The sequence below is a fragment of the Sparassis crispa genome (genome assembly GCF_003851025.1).
Source record: "Sparassis crispa DNA, contig_000015F, whole genome shotgun sequence".
NCBI classification, from domain to species: domain Eukaryota; kingdom Fungi; phylum Basidiomycota; class Agaricomycetes; order Polyporales; family Sparassidaceae; genus Sparassis; species Sparassis crispa.
Genome location: NW_020939762.1, coordinates 369,422 through 386,392, shown reverse-complemented (window position 1 = coordinate 386,392; position 16,971 = coordinate 369,422). Strand labels below are relative to the sequence as shown.

Here is a 16,971-nt window from a genome sequence, read left to right as displayed (position 1 = left end):
CATCATGCAATTAGAACTTAATTTTTCTATTACCTACCTTACCTTCGAGCTGTATGGTTCCCCATCCATAGGCTTGGACAGTGCCAAGTTCGCTTATTTCATGATGCTCGAGGGGTTTGTAGGTTAAGAATATATCGCGATTTTTTGCGACATGCAACGTTGTCGCTGAATTGGCATACCAGTCGTAGAAGGAATCGAAATCATCATTCCCCGAGCTAGTGCCTAAGGATACCATATCGCTATCGTGATCTTCTTTATCATTCTCGCATGCAACGTGCGCTCTGTCCTTGCCTTTGCCGCCAGCATCGCGCGTCTGCTCGAATTTTTGGCGCTTGTATGGAGGTTCTCCAGATGATGTGCCTCGATATGGGGCATTGGACAGTCCCGCTCTGGAAGGCACTTGTCCCTCCTTGCTGCCGCCCTTGGCCCAACAATCTTTCCCGACGTGCCCGAACTTTCCGCAATTGGAACAGATGGGCTTGCCTCGGTTTCAGCATTCATTAGCCATGTGTCCCATCTTATGACAGATGGAACATTTCTTGATCGAGTCTCGCTTCTGCTTCTGGCTCTGGGTGGTAAGTGCTTGCTCTGGCTCGACATGCTGATCGCGGTCGAGACAGCGCCTATATTCGCTGATGACTACAGCGATCAATTCCGGTGTCGTCATTGGCAGAGAGTTTGGCTGAGAACTCATCGCGCCAGTGTATGACGCTGTATATGAGTCCCAGCTGCTGGGCAGGGACTTGATGAGGATCCCATTAAAATCTGCATCCGCTATTTGCTTTCCCATCGTCTGTAATTGCTTGCGTATCTCCCGAAGCTTGGCGATGTGCTTCGGGATATTCACGCCTTCGTCAGCATGGTAATCATAGAAAACTCGACTCAACGCTATAATCCCATGTTGTCCTTTTGGCTCCTTTACCGTGCGAAGCAGATCCCACATATGATGCGCCATTGTCGCTCCTTCCGTATGAATCACCTGTGCATCGTCCAGGCACATGATGATCAAATTCCTCGCCCTCTGATCCTTCTCGCCCCACTTCTGAATCTCGGCATTGCGCGCTTTTCTGGTATCCAGATTAGCGCTCAGCTCTGGTTTCTGTATCTCACCGGTGACGTAGCCGAGAAGCTTCTTCTCGTCCAGGAACGCGGTCATGCGCCTCTTCCACGGCATCCAGTTGTCCTCCTTCAGAGGATGGATCCGATACATACTGTTCGGAATGTCCTTGTCATCGTTCGACATCCTGTCGCCCGGAACAGGGGTAGTTTTTCTTGTATGGGTGAGGATAGTTTTATTGGTTGTTAGCAGCAGTAGGATACAAGTCCGAGTTTAGACGGTCTCGGGGCTCATAACCTGTTGAGAATAATAGGTAAATTCCCAGAGAATATCGCGATGATGTTTCGGATGAAGGGAAGACCCGATTACTCAGCCGGGTTCCCGAAATAGATTTCTTTATATACATTCTATATAAAGTTCCCTTACATAATTATTCCTCGCTGTGGCGGGCTCCATGGGTGCCCTCGGATCGCTTCCTCCGGGCATTCCCAACACAGTATATAGTCATAGATTATGTCCAAGGCCATATAATCTCATAGGAGTATATATTTCAGCTTGGTTTCAAGCCCAGGTAGTCGCGAACACGGTAGGACGAGGTGGGTCACTTCTTCTGTGGCGCGCCGCTGACTAAGCGTCCATGGGCCTTAGAGGCCGCCGTTGCGCCTCCCCACTTGTCTCTAGTCTGCTTTCATTTGAGGGGTAAACACCGTCGCTCGCCATTTTGGAGTTACATAAGCATGTTGATCTCCGAAACGCATGAAGTGGATCTTGTAGAACGCGACGCGTCACCTTCAGCCTGAGGGCGTCGTCCTCGTCGCATAGTTTCATTCTAAGTGTTCACTCAGCTACCATCCTCGTAATGTAGTAATAGATTCTACATTTATTGGGCCACGTTCTTTTGAATTCAGATCACCTGAAGGTCAGCTCTTGTGCTGTCAAATCCTGGCCAAATCTGTACACTGTGACCCCCACGATTATCAGCTCGAAGGTGTCTGCAAGGCACTAGATGGAGCTGATGTCCTCGCAATCACACCAACGGGCTCCGGAAAAACTGTGTTTCTCATGATGTCATCTTGAACGGCAAGAGGTCGGAGTCAAGCCTACGCATTGTAGATGTGAAAGCGAGGGCAGTCGTGTCAAGTCTGCGATCGGGACGTAGTGACGGATTGGTGTAGAGGACTCATTACCGACAGCCTACAGGACTGTGGTATGAGTACATATTTTACCAAGGCATACTTACAAGGCCTCAAGAACGTGTTGATGCGACGCGACAACCACTGTCTCGGGCAGGAACCCGCGGCCGGCAACACGGCCGGAATCCCGGCATTGCTTCGGCATCGTCGTTCACGAGCGACGGCTAAAGGGGCGCGTTTGAAAGCAGACCTATATCAGTCCGTCCCTCCCACCTCTCGTAGGACTGATTTTGTAGTCTGCCTTTGGGAGACTAACTTGTCTCATGTAAAAGGCGTGTCGTTGCAGACTTTCTCCCCTCGACCACCACTTTCGTTAAGGATCGCTCGCTACGTTACATTCCTTCTTTACTGCTCGTCTCACCTAACGATGCGCTCTGCTTTCGCCGCTGCTCTGCTTTCACTCCCTCTAGCTGCCCTCGCCGGCGCTCACGACGCGGTTTCCTTCCGCCGGCACTCAGGTGCCATTCGCAGTTCCCGCCGTTCCTCCACCAACTACACCCTTGTGGACAAATATGTGGGCGAGGACTTTTTGTATGTTCTAGCGCGTTATCTCTCTCAGAACACGGCGCTGAACGCAATGCAGGAATGAATGGCAATTCTACGACCAGGCCGACCCGACTGGAGGCAACGTGAATTATGTCTCTCAGAGTGCTGCGGAGAGCGCGGGTCCGCCTGACGGTACGGCCTCCGCTTACAGTGTTGGAATACTTGATGAAAACTACCATCATAGCTCCTGCAAGATCGAACTCTCACATTTCTTTGAGCTCAGAGATCTTGTTCAGCAAGGCGACTCTCCATCAGGAATCGGGATTTTCTCCATGGGCTCTGTCTCCATCTGGCACCATATGGCATGATAAGGAGCATCCGGTCTCCATCTGGCACGTGATGGCTGCAACGGAGACCTCTCAATTGCAAGTCCCTGACGTCGCTGGCAAAGATGAGCATGCTCTGACAATCCGAATTGCAATGGAACGATCCTCGAGCGACGATTATACTCTCTGAAAGAATGATTCATATGTCTCACGTTCGCCTTCTCTCATTCACTACTATGAGAGAATGCGAACGTGAGACATACGAATCAAATGTGAGACATTAGTACTGTGGGCAACCCTCACACCAGGATACCTATTGCGATGGCAACTATTTCTATACAGGAATTGGGTTAACATAGGCCAAACAATCACGATCGGAAGAAAATTACTGATATTGAATGAGGATAGCCTTACCGCGGCACTGCCCGGCCTCCAACATCAAGCCAGGTAACCACATGGTGTTAATCTGAACATGCTCTCCATCATCACCTCTTTGCTTTCCACAAAACATACCTTTGCTCTTTCCGTCACAATTTGAAAAGTTCATCTGATCGCCAAGCGGCACGGAGGCATACCTAGATCTCGACTAGAGTGGGGAGGGTCATCGCTCCTTCGATTATCCCCAAACCAAACCACCGGACGTCCACAAGTTAACATATGCTGACATTGTCGAGATAGCGGAGATCGGAAGTTGGTGGACTCTGTAGCATGCTTTCTGTTGACGCCGTGCATGGCATTGAACTCGAGTTCGCATACTGGCCAATTGTCTGACGCAGCCTCCACTCAGCAGCTCATTGGCTGGCCGACAATTTCGGGATTCCAACTTCACTGCAACGCAAACACCCTTTCTTATAGCACTGCTATCTTAGACTCCTATATCATTTTCTCGTTGTTTGAACGAAGCACACAGTACATACTGATACAGTATTTTCCTTCGAGCGACATAGTATTCGAGCAATGGATAATCATCAAACAAACCGGAAAGCTTACAACGTCATCAGTATAAGATCAATCCTCACCCAGATTCGCGTGCTGCATAATCAGTTTCTTCGCCATCTCTGAGCGCGGTCGAAATACACATTCAAACGGTTTTGGACGGCTGCGAAAGCGGCCATGCCGTATCAGTGAATCGCCACGTCGCCTCTGAGTTCCTGGGATGCATACCTTGCCAGCCCGTCCGTCGTGAATGCCACGTCTGGCTCAATGGCCTTCCCGGTCTTATCGATAGCCTTGCAGATATCGAAGGTCGCGAGAACAGTCGCGACGACGATCCACGCGCTGTTGTCCGCGAAGTATCGCCCAGGGCAGATTCTGCGGGGACGGCATGAGCAGTGTTTAATCAGCAATGTGTTCACGATGTGCTGGTACGTACCGCCGACCGAACCCGAAGACGGCGCCCAGATATGGCTCGCCGGGACCTGCAGGTGCGGGAAGGAAACGCTCGGGATAGAAGGCGTCTGCATCCTTATACACTGTTTCGTCGCGACTCATTGCCCTGGGATACCAGTCAGACAGTGCTCATGTTAGGATAAGGTGTGCGGATCAGTGACAATGGCACTTACATGACATTGGGGAATACGATCGAACCCTTTGGGATGAACATCCCTTGGTATATGTCATCATCAACAGACCGGTGTGCGATGCCTAAACGTGGAAGATCAGCAAACCGTCGACGTGTCTAACCACACATCAGTAGGACTAGCCTTGAGGAGCAACAGGATGCCATCTGACATACACGACGGGTCACTAGGTGCCCTCGCACGGACAGCCGCAGTGACGTACCTAATAGTCTCCTGTAAGACACACTCTACGAAAGGCAGTGCATCGCGATCGCTGAAGTCTGGCAGTCTATCGGAACCTATCACTCGGTCAATTTCCGCCTGCGCTTTGCGCTGCACCTCTGGGAACAGGAGCATAGAGAAGTAGAAGGTTTGGATGAGGGACCATGTCTACAGTGGGTTCAGTTGAGAGGAATACCAGCGGAAGAGCGAGATCCCAACCGTTCCGCTACCAGCTGACCTGAGGGTCAGGTAATGTATGGCTGTGCAACATGATTAGACGACTTGCCAATGAGAATGGTGGCAGCAGCGCCTTTGAGGTCATCCAAATTGTAATTCTTGGCACCTTCCGCGTTGTATTGCTCCAGATGCGAAGATAGGAATGACGGCCGAGCAACGCCCGCATCCTGCAGGCCAAATCAGTATTCGATGATCAGATGAGCATACATAGTGGCGAGCACCATCTGTTTCAACACGTCATCAAACGGGAAGTCGTGCACCTTTCTTGTAGCAGGCCGCCAGCGACGCGCCGCCGAAGTAAGAGACGAACATCCGGGAAGCCAATGGGGCAGATGGACCACTACGATCACATCAGTCCATGCGACTACAGCGAATGAGTGGACGCAAGACGGACGGGAAGGCACAAAGTCGACTGGTGAGGCACCAAGTTTCACCTCGTCGGCACCATGCAGCGCATCCGCTGTGAGTTTGACGTACACGTCATTGTCAGAATGCACCTGATGGCCGTACGCTATCTCCAAGACACCCCTCATGGCAAACCTAGAAGGAATGACTTAGTTGATCCGTGACACTTGAAGAGTCAGCCAGGCAAGAGGACCGTACCGTTGTGTTAGGGTAGTGAATTCGTGGGGTGAGACCAGCAAATCCTTCAGAAGTACATGCGCTCCTTTAGTCTGCTGCGCACGATATTTGAGGCTCTCGTTCTCGTTAAAGTATCCTTGGAAAATCTTGCGGTGTATCTTCCATCGCGGGCCGTATTCCATGAATGGGACGCTGACGTCCCAGCCCGTCCTACATATCCGGTAAGGCATACACTCCACGCAAGAATATGAGCAACAAGCTTACAATTTCAAGGTTGTGCATGACGGTCTGTCGCTGTATTTGGCACTCCGTTTATCCATGAGGTCAGTCGCGACTCGCAAGGAATTTAGGACAACAAGGTGATGGCCTAAGATATGCAGATGGAAGATATCTCCTGAGATGACAGATCTCGTCATCAGAAATGTGACAGAGTCTAAAACATTGTCAATCAATCCTCACCGTACTTGGCTGCCCATTCGCGGAAGAGTTCATGCTGATGAGCAAAAGAAAATTTTCGAAGGTGTCCAATGATCGGGTCTGCAGGAGGACCAGGCGGCAGAGGCAATGTGGACTTACGCCTCCGCCCAAGTAATATGAATGCCAGTAAGACCACGCATGCACAAAGGGGCACTGCTGCAGAATCCATAGAGGGGAATGAGATGTTGAGCCAGTTATATATGTAAGAAATTGGAATATGCAGCCTACCACTGGGCGCATGGCATGGAGTCTGGATGGCCGCATTGCGGACGATTGGACCCAATGTGACAATTGTGAGAAATAGAGCCGGCGGTGGGGGCGACAGAGGAACCTTAATGCTACGCATATAGGTATCACCTAATACCTTGCATCGATCGGCAATCTCGTTTGGGAGAGGAAGTTAGGATATCCACAATCTCGTTTTGATAGAACGCCAACATTATGGAAATCCGTACCTATATGGTCACAACAGGTCCAGCCATTGCTGAGCAAAGAGCTTTAGCTCAGAAGGCCGAGCTTGAAAAAGGCACCATCGGCCATGCCGACAGTATCGAGATACATACTACAGTTCGGGGAAGATGAAACTGTTCATGAGAGAATCACAGTCGGTTGGCCCGTGGAGATACCAGTGGGACGAGCACCCATTCACCCAGATGACGAGGTATTGACTGCCAGTGGCTCTCGCAAATGCCAACATGCAAGGTAACACCGTGCACAAACTAAGCTGCCGCGAGTTGAGAACAATCTTCGACCTTCCTCAGGCGTTCGAAATGTCAATGCATGGTATCTCCTTCACTCCGAAGTCTACCCAGCGATGGAAATCGGATCCGGCGTTTGGTGCAACGTCCTGACCAACCCAGCATGCAAGGCAGTGAGCAACGTTGACAAGCAGAGCCTGAAGACCGTATCGATTCAAGGTTCAATTGAGATACCTGAACAGTCACATACGACGCCGTCGGAGGAAGCTTGGAAAACACCACCCTCTGCTGGGCATAGCTCAGGAAACTCAGATATCGATTCTCTGGTGCCGGCACGTGAGCAGCGCACTAGGTCTTCATTGAAAGTCCGCGGCCCGACAGAGAATCCGCTGAGACCCAAATTCCAAGGTCCGACGAAATTGCAGTGCCAATAACGGATACCTTGCATGTAACCTTTTTTTGCACGAACCACCATGTCAACCAGCACGTCTTCACGTCTTTGCTTTCAACAAAATATCCCCTTGGCCTTTCCGTCACAAGTCGAAAAGTTCACCTAATCGCGAAGCAGCACGAGGCATACCTGGATCCGGAGAGGGAGCATGGCTCCTTCGATTATTCGCCCAGAACTAAACCGCCCGACGTCCGCAAGTTAGTATATACTGACATGGCCGAGATAGCGAGGATCGGACATTGGTGGACTCTGTCCTACTGTGCCGTAGGCTTTCTGTTATCATCGTCCTTGGCGTGGACTTCATCTTCGAATTCCGGCAAATCATCTGACATAGCTTCCACTCAGCAGCTCCTTAGCTGGCCGACGATCTTCGGTCCTCCAACTTCACTGTGTAACACAAACATGCTTCCTTACAACATTTCTATCCCTCATATGTCATTCTCGCACGCGCGTAGTTGAATATCTATACATTCTCTGCCTTGAGCGATTCGTACAAATTGGGAAGCTCACAATGTTATCAGTATAATATTAATCCTCACCCAAATTCGCGTTTTGCATGATCAGCTTCTTCGCCATCTCCGAGCGCGGTCGAAACACACATTCAAACGGTTTTGGACGGCTGCGAAAGCGACCATACAATATCAGTGAATCGCCACGTCGCCTCCGAGTTCCTGGGATGCATACCTTGCCAGCCCGTCCGTCGTGAACGCCACGTCCGGCTCAATGGCCTTCCCATCCTTGGCGACAGCCTTACAAATATCGAAGGTCGCGAGAACAGTCGCGACGACGATCCACGCGCTGTTGTCCGCGAAGTACCTTCCAGGGCAAATTCTGTAAGGACGGCATAAGTAAGGCGACTTATCTGTAGTACATTCAGGATATGTGGGTACATACCGCCGACCGAACCCAAAGACGGCGCCCAGATACGGCTCGCCGGGACCTGCGGGTGCGGGGAGAAAGCGCTCAGGATAGAAGGCCTCTGCGTCCTTGTACATCGTCTCGTCACGACTCATGGCCCTGGAGCACAGACAAACAATGCTCAGGCCCGGGAAAAATCTTTCACACCAAAGACGGTTGCACTTACATGACATTGGGGATTACGATCGAACCCTTCGGGATGAACATGCCATTGTATATATCATCGTCGACAGACATGTGCGCGAGGCCTAGATGTGGAAGATCAGCAAACTGTCGATCAGCTTGAACCCACGACAATGGCACTAACCATGAGGGGTCGCAGGGTGCCATCTGAGACACATGACGGGTCACTGGGTGCTCTCGCACGGATGCGAGTAGCAACGTACCTTATAGTCTCTTGTAAGATGCACTCTACGAAAGGCAGCGCATCGCGGTCGCTGAAATCCGGTAGTCTATCGGGACCTATCACTCGGTCAATTTCCGCCTGCGCTTTCCGCTGCACCTCTGGGAACAGGAGCATGCAGAAGTAGAAGGTTTGGATGAGAGACCATGTCTGAAGTGGGTTCAGTAAAGAGAAATGTCAGTGAATGAACGAGATTCCCACCGTTTCGGCACCAGCTGACTTGAGGGTCAGATAATGTATGGCCGCGCAACATGATCAGAGGACTCACCAGTGAGGATGGTGCCAGCCGCGCCTTTGAGGTCATCCAAATCGTAATCTTTCGCACCTTCCGTCTTGTATCGCTCCAGATATGAAGATAGAAACGATGGACGAGCGATGCCCGCATCCTGCGGGCTAAGTGAGTATTTGAAGTTCAGACGAGCATATATAGTGATGAGTACCATTTGTTTCAACACGTCGTTGAATGGGTAGTCGTGCATTTCCCGTGTAACAGGGCCCCAACGACGTGCCGCAGCAGTGAGAAACGAACATCCGGGTAGCCAATGGGGGAGATGGACCACTAGGGTCACGATCAGTCCTGTCAGACTGCATGAAATGGGCGGAAACGCAAGACGCACAAAAGGGGAAAAAGTCGACCAGCGAGACACCAAGTTTCGCCTCGTCAATACCATGCAGCGCACCTGCTGTGAGGTTGACGTAGATGTCGTCGTCAGAATGAACCTGATGGCCGTACGCTATCTCCAAGACGCCCTGCATGGCAAACCTGCAGTGATTCAGTTGATCCGTGGCACTTGAAGAGTCAGCGAGGGAAGAGGACCGTACCGTTGTGTCAAGGTAGTGAATTTGTGGGGCGAGACCACCAAATCCTTCAAAAGTACGTGCGCTCCTTGAGTCTGTTGCGCGCGATACGTAAGACTCTCGTTCTCGTTGAAGTATCCTCGGAAAATCTTGCGGTGTTTCTTCCACCGTGGGCCGTATTCCATGAATGCAACATTCGCATCATAGCCCATCCTAAATGTTCTGTAAGGCAACGCAATGACAAGAATGCTAGCGGTGTACTTACATCTCTAAGGTGGTGCATGAAGGTCTGTCGCTGTATTTGGCACTCCGTTTGTCCATAAGGTCAGTAGCTACTTGCAAAGAATTCAGGACCACGATGTTGCGGCCTAAGATATGCAAATGGAAGATATCTCCTATCATGAGATATCTTAGAATCAAGAGAGACAGTTCAATACAGCGCCAATCCTCACCGTAATTAGTCGCCCATTCGCGGAAGAGTTCATGCTGACGAGCAAAAGAGAACTTTCGGAGGTGTCCAATTATCGGATCCGCAGGAGGGCCAGGAGGTAGAGGCAAAGCGGACTTCCGCCTCTGCCCAATTAATATGAGCGCCAATATGACCGCGCATGCGCACAAATATGCAGCTACAGAATACATGGAGGAGGATCCGATGTTGGCCATGGTCCTCCCGCTGAGCCATTTATGCAGGAAATCCAGGTACACATCCTGCTACTTGATGCACAGTATGAAGCTTTGAAGTCTCAGATCTCAACACCTGCATGGCGGACGATCGGATGCGTGACAGGTGCGAGAAACAGTTGACGGAGGTGGCGGATGTTATGGCCATAGTTCTACCATCACGAGCCTTCTATCTGCGAGCGCGATTGTACGAGGACACATGGAGCACCCGGGGAGCCAGAGTTCTATACCTAGTAGATGTTACCCATCGCGTCATAAAGACTCTGCCGTCGGAAATTCCAGCATCTGGCCTTGACAGAACGTTAACACTATTCAGCAAAGAGCTTCGCCCAAAAGGTCGAGTTTGAAACGGCAACGTCGCCTGCAAAAAGCAACGAGTTAGCCATAGTATACCTTTACGTGAATGATTCATGACGAGAAGGCGTTGAATACCAATAGATCTTGATTACGCCAACTGGCAAAGTCGCCGTGCACAAACCAAGCAGTCGCGAGGCATTAATCTTGCCATTCGGCTCCGATGTTTGGCGCAATGCACTGACTAACCCAGCGCATGTCACTCGCAAAACCCTGCTACCATCGATTTGAAGCATCCACTGACAACAGCAGTCACATCATGCATCATGGACAGGTACTCCACATACGGCGTCGCGCATCCTCGCTGGGCATAGCGGCCCGGGGCGCAGCCCGCAGAAGAAACTAATCTCCGCTGCGCACTTGATACCGTCGGTGTCGTGAGCAGCGCGCAGCGCTGAGTCTAGTTTGGGGAACCTCGCTGAAACTCCGCGGCCTGGAGGGGGGGAGACACCCGACGATCGACTCCAATGTCCTGACGAGGTTAGAGTGAAAGTTGAACGTTGAACGTCGAACGTTGGCACTTGAGCATAATGGACATACAGCGGAAATTGCGCCGCCATATCCAAGGCGCCCATCGACGTATGGCACAGGCGCCTCTCAAGGGTTATCGTCAGAGCATACGATGCCGTCGGACAACGTGAAAACTCACCAGCACCTCTATAAATGTATCTTGTAAGGATTAGTGTACGCGGAGACCAGTGACTAAGCTTTTAAGAGTCTAAGACCAACCGCCGGTGCTGAATTGCATCCGTTCTCACCGCTAGTGCAGACTTAGCGTACCGCAGAACCATCAGGCACGCAGCGACGGACCTCATGTGAAGAGCGACCAGCAATGAGCTGCAGCTCCACAGTTCTGAATTCCAAATTGTGATTATCCCCACACATGGGCGGCCTGTGGGTCGCCAAAGCAGCGATTCCCCTTAATCTCGTGCCCGGAGATTATTGCATTGATAGAGGTCTTCTCGTCCGCCGTGAACAAGATGTCACCCGCGGCCAGATTCTCGAGCCGCGTTTCTTGTTCCTGCATGTTCGTACGGGTGTGGAGGACCAGCGCCTAGCACACTTGAATACAGTCAGTACAGGATGTGCACGAAGAGCAGGGGGGAAGAACGAACGAATGGGCGGCGGTGGCGCCGAGTTCTACCTTCCTACTAAGAGTGCAGTGTACGAGCACTGATGTAAGTTAGGAAGATGGACATTCGCGTGACTGCCAGTGTGGCGTGACCAGACGCGTCGGCAGTGACGTGACTGGCCCTTCGTCGTAAATCCGCACTAAATCCGCCTGGCTACATGGTATCACTCAGACTCACTCTCGAGACCTGTGGAGTATGTTGACAAGCAATTAATAGCTACCTCTGCCCACGGGTTTGTGGGATTTCTCAATTACTTTGTCCGACTCACGATTCGTTCTCTAATGCTCAATTGCGGTGAGTTCAGATCTGCTAGTGCTTGAGCAGTATGTTAGTGGTATTGCCACACTTCTCATTGCACTTCTCACGCTTGTTGCGATGTCTGTGATTCCCGGTTCTTCTAGTACGTCTACTGTGACATTGGTATCAGAATGGACTTGCGCTTTCTTGATTTGTCCCCCCCCCTTCCTCCGCAAAGGGCTCAGGCGTTCACTATTTAGTCTCGTCAGATAACCACAGTGATGGCCCAATGTAAAGGCGTCCTACGGATACCCTCAATCTTAGTCCTTCACCATGTCTTCCTTAATCGTATACCTATGCATCGCATGCATCGTCTCTGTATGGCTTTATTCGCGCCACAAGAAATCGCCGCCACTCCCTCCCGGTCCACCCGCAGAACCTTTCATAGGCCATATGCGTATCTTCCCCACAGTTCATCAGGCTGATGTGTTCCACAAATGGGCTGCGGAATATGGTCAGTGTCTCGAGGTCAACTTAATTTACAGTGCCTGACTCAAGTGGAGCGATTTAACAGGAAACGTGTTTTACCTCACTGTCCTTGGGCAGTCGATGGTGGTGCTCAACGATTTCCAAAGCGCGACGGATCTCCTAGAGAAGAGGAGCGGGATCTACAGTGATCGGGCAGACTGCACGACATACGATCTGTGCGTATCAGTCTATCCAATCTCTGATGGACTGCTTTCAGTTTTTGATATCAATATGATCAGGATGGGACTCGCAAAGGCCACATCCTTGAGACGGTATGGCACGCAGTGGCGGAGGCATAGACGAATGCTGCAAGAACCGTTCTTGGCAAAGAGCTGTGTCTCCTATCAGGAATTGCAGCTGCGAGAAGTGCGTATAATGCTTAAGAATATGCTTTCGTCACCCGCGAACTCTGGATCAGCTATTGAACGGTATTGTTTATTACTCGCCTCAAGTTCTGTTGGGCTGAAACACTGTGACTTACAGATTTGCTGCTGGGATTACTATGGACCTCGCTTACGGACACCGTGTGCTCGACGATGACGACAAGTATGTCATGATCGCCAAGGAGGCAACACATGCCGTCGAAGCTGGAGGTGCAGGAACGTCGCCGCTCGACTTATACCCTTTTTGTGCGTCGCAGTCTCTGTCCAATTGCATGTCATGTATGACAATAGTGGTATCCAGTGCAACATATCCCTCGCTGGCTTCCCGGTTGTTCTTCGTTCACTGCAGTGGTACGGAAATGGCGTCCAGCGGTCCTGAGAATGTACGACGTCCCATTCGAGGCGGTACTGGCCGAGATGGTAGTCACCTGTCTTTTACCTGGTGAAGTAGTACTGACTATCCTTCAGGCCACTGGAACAGCTCGGCGGTCGTATACCTCATCCTATCTGGAACGGTACAGTATGGCAGGTACATGCACCGGTGAGGACCTCCAGTATGTCAAAGAAACTGCAGCTACGATATTCATAGGTAAGTGTTGTGTTCTGTGATGTGCCTCCGATATCTCGCTTAAGTTGCATGCGGTGTGTCTGCCAGGCGGCTTCGATACAGTTAGTCTCAGTGTTTACACTTTGTACTCGTGCTAATATACGTCATAGACGTGGTCGACCCTACTCGTATTCGTTTACGCGATGTTGCTTTTCCCTGATGCTCAGAGGAAGGCGCGCGATGAGATTGATGGAGTCGTCGGCTCCGACCGGCTTCCAGACTTTAGTGACCGCGCGGATCTACCGTACGTCGAATGTGTCCTGCAGGAGGTACTACGGTTGAGTCGAATTGCGCTGAACTTCGGGCATGCATCAAGTTGCGCTAACACTACACAGGTGGCATACTATCCTTCCACTCGGTCGGTGTCATTGAGCACCCATTGGTCTTGTCCTGGCAAACCTAACATTTTTCCTTACAGGTCTCCCCCACCGCTCGATTAAGGACGACATATACGATGGGATGTATATACCAAAGGGTTCTCTGGTGATCCCAAATGTCATGTGCGCTTAGCGGATGCATTTCGAGAGAGTCATGTTGGTGATTGACACGCTGATATTGCAGGGCGATGAGTCGGGACGAGAAGGTGTACCACGATCCGGACAAGTTCTGCCCTGAGCGCTTCTTACCCAAACCTGATGGATATGCAGAGCCATACTTCAAGGCGACGTTCGGGTTTGGTCGACGGTGAGCATGAGACAGCCGAGCGAACGTATATGGTCGACGCTGACTCGGACATGTGCAGAATCTGTCTAGGGCGCCATCTTGCCGAAAGCACCACATGGATCGCAATAGCAAATATACTTGCGATGTACGAGATCACGAATGCGGTCGGCGAGGACGGGGAGAAAATCGTTCCGGAGATTGCATTCACGGAGAATACAACCAGGTGGGTTTATCGACCATGAACTGCGATCGAAAGTGCATACTTCTTATCTCCTGTAGCCAACCGGAGCCGTTCGAGTGGGTAATGGTGCCAAGATCGGAGAAAGCGAAGGCGTTGCTTCTGTCCCAGACAAACTGTTTCGACCCATGAGGTCATTTTGACGCATGTACATGTAATCACACTCAGATGCGATTCAGTGTGCTTGGTTCCGAGAATTGTGAGTGTTGATATCGAGTAGCGGCGTTGAGTGATGTGTTACTACTATCCACACAAAACTTTTCTAGTGTGCAAAACATCTGCGATTTTCAACTTAAGTACGTTCGAACGTGAAAATAATGCAGGCCTGTCGCTGTCATAATGAACTGAAACAGTCAGAGTTCAAATGGTGTAGAAGTTGTATGATTAATGAATGTCGGGTCTACGTGTAGACCTGGCTGTGTATGCAGGTTTTCAGAGCAGTCTTGCGCATCGACATAAACTGCAATCTAGGGCATTCACGCAGTGCCTACTGGAGAAAGAGTGCCTAGACAAATCATATGCACATCAATGAGCAATGGAGAATCTTCCAAATAATACATACACGATACGAGAGGAGCTAGTAGCTTTGTTCAACGGAGACAGGTGCGCGTCGCGTCCAAAACGCGATCACGTGAGGACTCACCATCACATGATCACTTCACGTTCCGTCTCATCTTACCCATCTCATTCCATCCATTTGATCTGCTTCTTCTTTCTTTCTCTTCTCCTGCTACTTCTTTCTTTCTCTTCTCCTGCTTCTTCTTTCTTTCTCTTCTCCTGCTTCTCCTTTCTTCCACGCTCTACCTCACTGGCTGACGAGGTGCCGCTTATGTACCTGAGCTATGTAGTCAGCTAATCTTACTTGTTTGATCGTTTTCACCTAACAAGGACCTAGCTAATTAGTAATTGGTCTCAGCTCTAGCTCACTTAGCTACAGAGAAGCAGCATAGAGCATGAGTCGGAAGAGGTAAGCCATATGTTGACCAATGTCCTTATCAAGGCCAGGCATGTCTCATGCGGAAAACCGTAGTGGGCCTACACAGCACTGCATCTGCGAAGCAGTCTACATACCTGCACATAGTGGGCACTCTACTGGAGTACAATTTCATCCTCTGAAGATATCACTGCCAAAGCTGGGAGACAAGTCTACATTCGGAGAAGTGGGATGCCATATGCCTCTTCAGAGTTGAATACCCATCTGAACGAACTTCCCACTCCTACCCACCGTGCGTATACTTAGGAGAGAATTTGATGCGCCGAGTACCGGCACGCATAGCAGCTGAGCGCTGACACGCCATTCACGACCCTCTGGCACATAACGGAGGGGAGTAGAAGCCTCGTCGCGGCCTATAGTTTTGCAAATGGCTGGAATGCAGTGGATCTCGGCGTAGACCAGGTCTCTGGACTTACGGGGCGGCCTCAGTGGTGCAGTTCACCACTGTAGACTGACGATATTTGGCGGCCCGTTTTGAAATATATCGACTTGATGGTGGGTTTAAATTACATGATGCATGTGGACAATCAATGGATCAGGCGGGAGCGGAAGAGTCGAATTGTACCTGTACGAGTGAAGTCCGGCGTAAGAGTCAGAGTCATGGTGAGAACGGCGCCGGTGAGCGGACAGTAATACACAGTCAAGGAAGCCACGGCTCAGGGCGCAGAGGATGAGAGGACTAATCCGCAAGACCAACGCATAGACCAGATACCACTGCCATGATAATATTCCGCAAGAGATTGTATTCAGTTCCACGACTCATGGAGGGGCAGTCAGTCGAGCTTGGCAGTGCAGCCTGGTATGTCTTCGTTAATGGCAGAACGCGTCAACCGGAGATAGAAGGTTTGGAAGGTGACAGACTGTGTCAATGAGCGTGAGGCACTATTGGACAGATATCCACCGGCGGCAAACGTGAGTACGTGAATCTGATAGAACCCCTGCCGCTTCAGCCAGTGGCAAAGGACCGGAGTAAAACATCACTCGCCATTGATGTTTCGGCGCAGATGTGGGTTTCTTTCAGTTAGCAAGGTGCGGACCACATGCACAAATGCACGTCTGGCAGCAGCGCTAAGGATGAACGATAGATAACAGTCGACTCGGAATCACGAGGCATTTTGAGCAGGGTTGCACCGAAGAGATCCCGTTCATATAGGCCAATACACAGATCGTCCATTAATCCTCCTCGCATCTCCACGACTTCTTCGGGGTTCCCACGGTCGCTCTCCCGATGTGACCGGATGCGTTAGGTGACTCTACGTGACAATATTGTGAGGGTTAGCAACTCTTGACGCGCGTTTTCTAGACATTCTTTCAAACAGCCACAACGGCCCCCCTAATAGACACACCTCCCACGCTCTAGTGACTGCGCGTCATTTCAATGATGGTGATCGTGAGTATCCTTTTCCAGCGTCTGCGGTGGTCAAATCTTGGAGAAGAGTGGTAATGCAAATCTTAGCGATCACCAAAAACTTTTGCAAGCGAGAAGATCATGCCAGAAACATAATGGCGCACGTCAAGGCCTTTCGATTCCTCCGTGAACATACTGGTCAGTAATTCAGGGCAGGTTATCCGCTATCCGCCGTGCTCGCTCGCAGCCTCAGCTCTTCATTGGATCTTCTGGAATGACTCGAAAAGCAGCCTGGCACCAGTTGCCTATTGATGGTTAGCTAAGTCTCAGCTTGGTGCGTCAATCATCGGAAGTGGTGTACCATGAGGATGCGCATGAAGTTTGTTCCTAAGTCCAGC

The 16,971-nt window shown here is 50.7% G+C and overlaps 6 protein-coding genes across 6 annotated transcripts; 2 read left to right on the top strand and 4 right to left on the bottom strand.

Annotated features, from left to right (window-relative positions):
* Positions 1–490: 490 nt before the first annotated feature.
* On the bottom strand, positions 491–1,210 carry SCP_1601330 (hypothetical protein; the record flags this gene model as incomplete). The annotated part of the gene is made up of 1 exon (XM_027764583.1): positions 491–1,210. The coding sequence occupies one exon, from the start codon at positions 1,208–1,210 to the stop codon at positions 491–493; it is 720 nt and encodes a 239-aa protein (XP_027620384.1).
* A 1,407-nt stretch (positions 1,211–2,617) lies between these two features.
* Positions 2,618–3,252, top strand: SCP_1601320 (hypothetical protein; the record flags this gene model as incomplete). The annotated part of the gene is made up of 3 exons (XM_027764582.1): positions 2,618–2,781; positions 2,834–2,928; positions 2,981–3,252. 3 exons carry the CDS (start codon positions 2,618–2,620, stop codon positions 3,250–3,252), a joined length of 531 nt encoding a protein of 176 aa, XP_027620383.1.
* Positions 3,253–4,070: 818 nt separating this feature from the next.
* Positions 4,071–6,485, bottom strand: SCP_1601310 (Multifunctional cytochrome P450 monooxygenase af510; the record flags this gene model as incomplete). The annotated part of the gene is made up of 14 exons (XM_027764581.1): positions 4,071–4,161; positions 4,227–4,373; positions 4,435–4,557; positions 4,625–4,706; positions 4,766–4,788; positions 4,845–5,011; positions 5,063–5,076; positions 5,130–5,247; positions 5,302–5,420; positions 5,475–5,620; positions 5,684–5,872; positions 5,927–6,056; positions 6,122–6,295; positions 6,368–6,485. 14 exons carry the CDS (start codon positions 6,483–6,485, stop codon positions 4,071–4,073), a joined length of 1,641 nt encoding a protein of 546 aa, XP_027620382.1.
* Positions 6,486–7,716: 1,231 nt separating this feature from the next.
* Positions 7,717–10,070, bottom strand: SCP_1601300 (O-methylsterigmatocystin oxidoreductase; the record flags this gene model as incomplete). Its single annotated transcript, XM_027764580.1, has 15 exons — positions 7,717–7,766; positions 7,828–7,907; positions 7,973–8,119; positions 8,183–8,305; positions 8,373–8,454; positions 8,514–8,536; positions 8,593–8,759; positions 8,811–8,824; positions 8,878–8,995; positions 9,050–9,168; positions 9,227–9,372; positions 9,432–9,620; positions 9,673–9,802; positions 9,860–9,980; positions 10,038–10,070. The coding sequence occupies 15 exons, from the start codon at positions 10,068–10,070 to the stop codon at positions 7,717–7,719; spliced, it is 1,542 nt and encodes a 513-aa protein (XP_027620381.1).
* A 1,243-nt stretch (positions 10,071–11,313) lies between these two features.
* SCP_1601290 (hypothetical protein) lies at positions 11,314–11,469 on the bottom strand (the record flags this gene model as incomplete). Its single annotated transcript, XM_027764579.1, has 1 exon — positions 11,314–11,469. One exon carries the CDS (start codon positions 11,467–11,469, stop codon positions 11,314–11,316), a length of 156 nt encoding a protein of 51 aa, XP_027620380.1.
* Positions 11,470–12,145: 676 nt separating this feature from the next.
* SCP_1601280 (O-methylsterigmatocystin oxidoreductase) lies at positions 12,146–14,363 on the top strand (the record flags this gene model as incomplete). The annotated part of the gene is made up of 13 exons (XM_027764578.1): positions 12,146–12,326; positions 12,387–12,516; positions 12,580–12,768; positions 12,824–12,969; positions 13,025–13,143; positions 13,192–13,312; positions 13,379–13,392; positions 13,441–13,607; positions 13,666–13,688; positions 13,749–13,830; positions 13,892–14,014; positions 14,073–14,216; positions 14,273–14,363. The coding sequence occupies 13 exons, from the start codon at positions 12,146–12,148 to the stop codon at positions 14,361–14,363; spliced, it is 1,530 nt and encodes a 509-aa protein (XP_027620379.1).
* Positions 14,364–16,971: the final 2,608 nt, after the last annotated feature.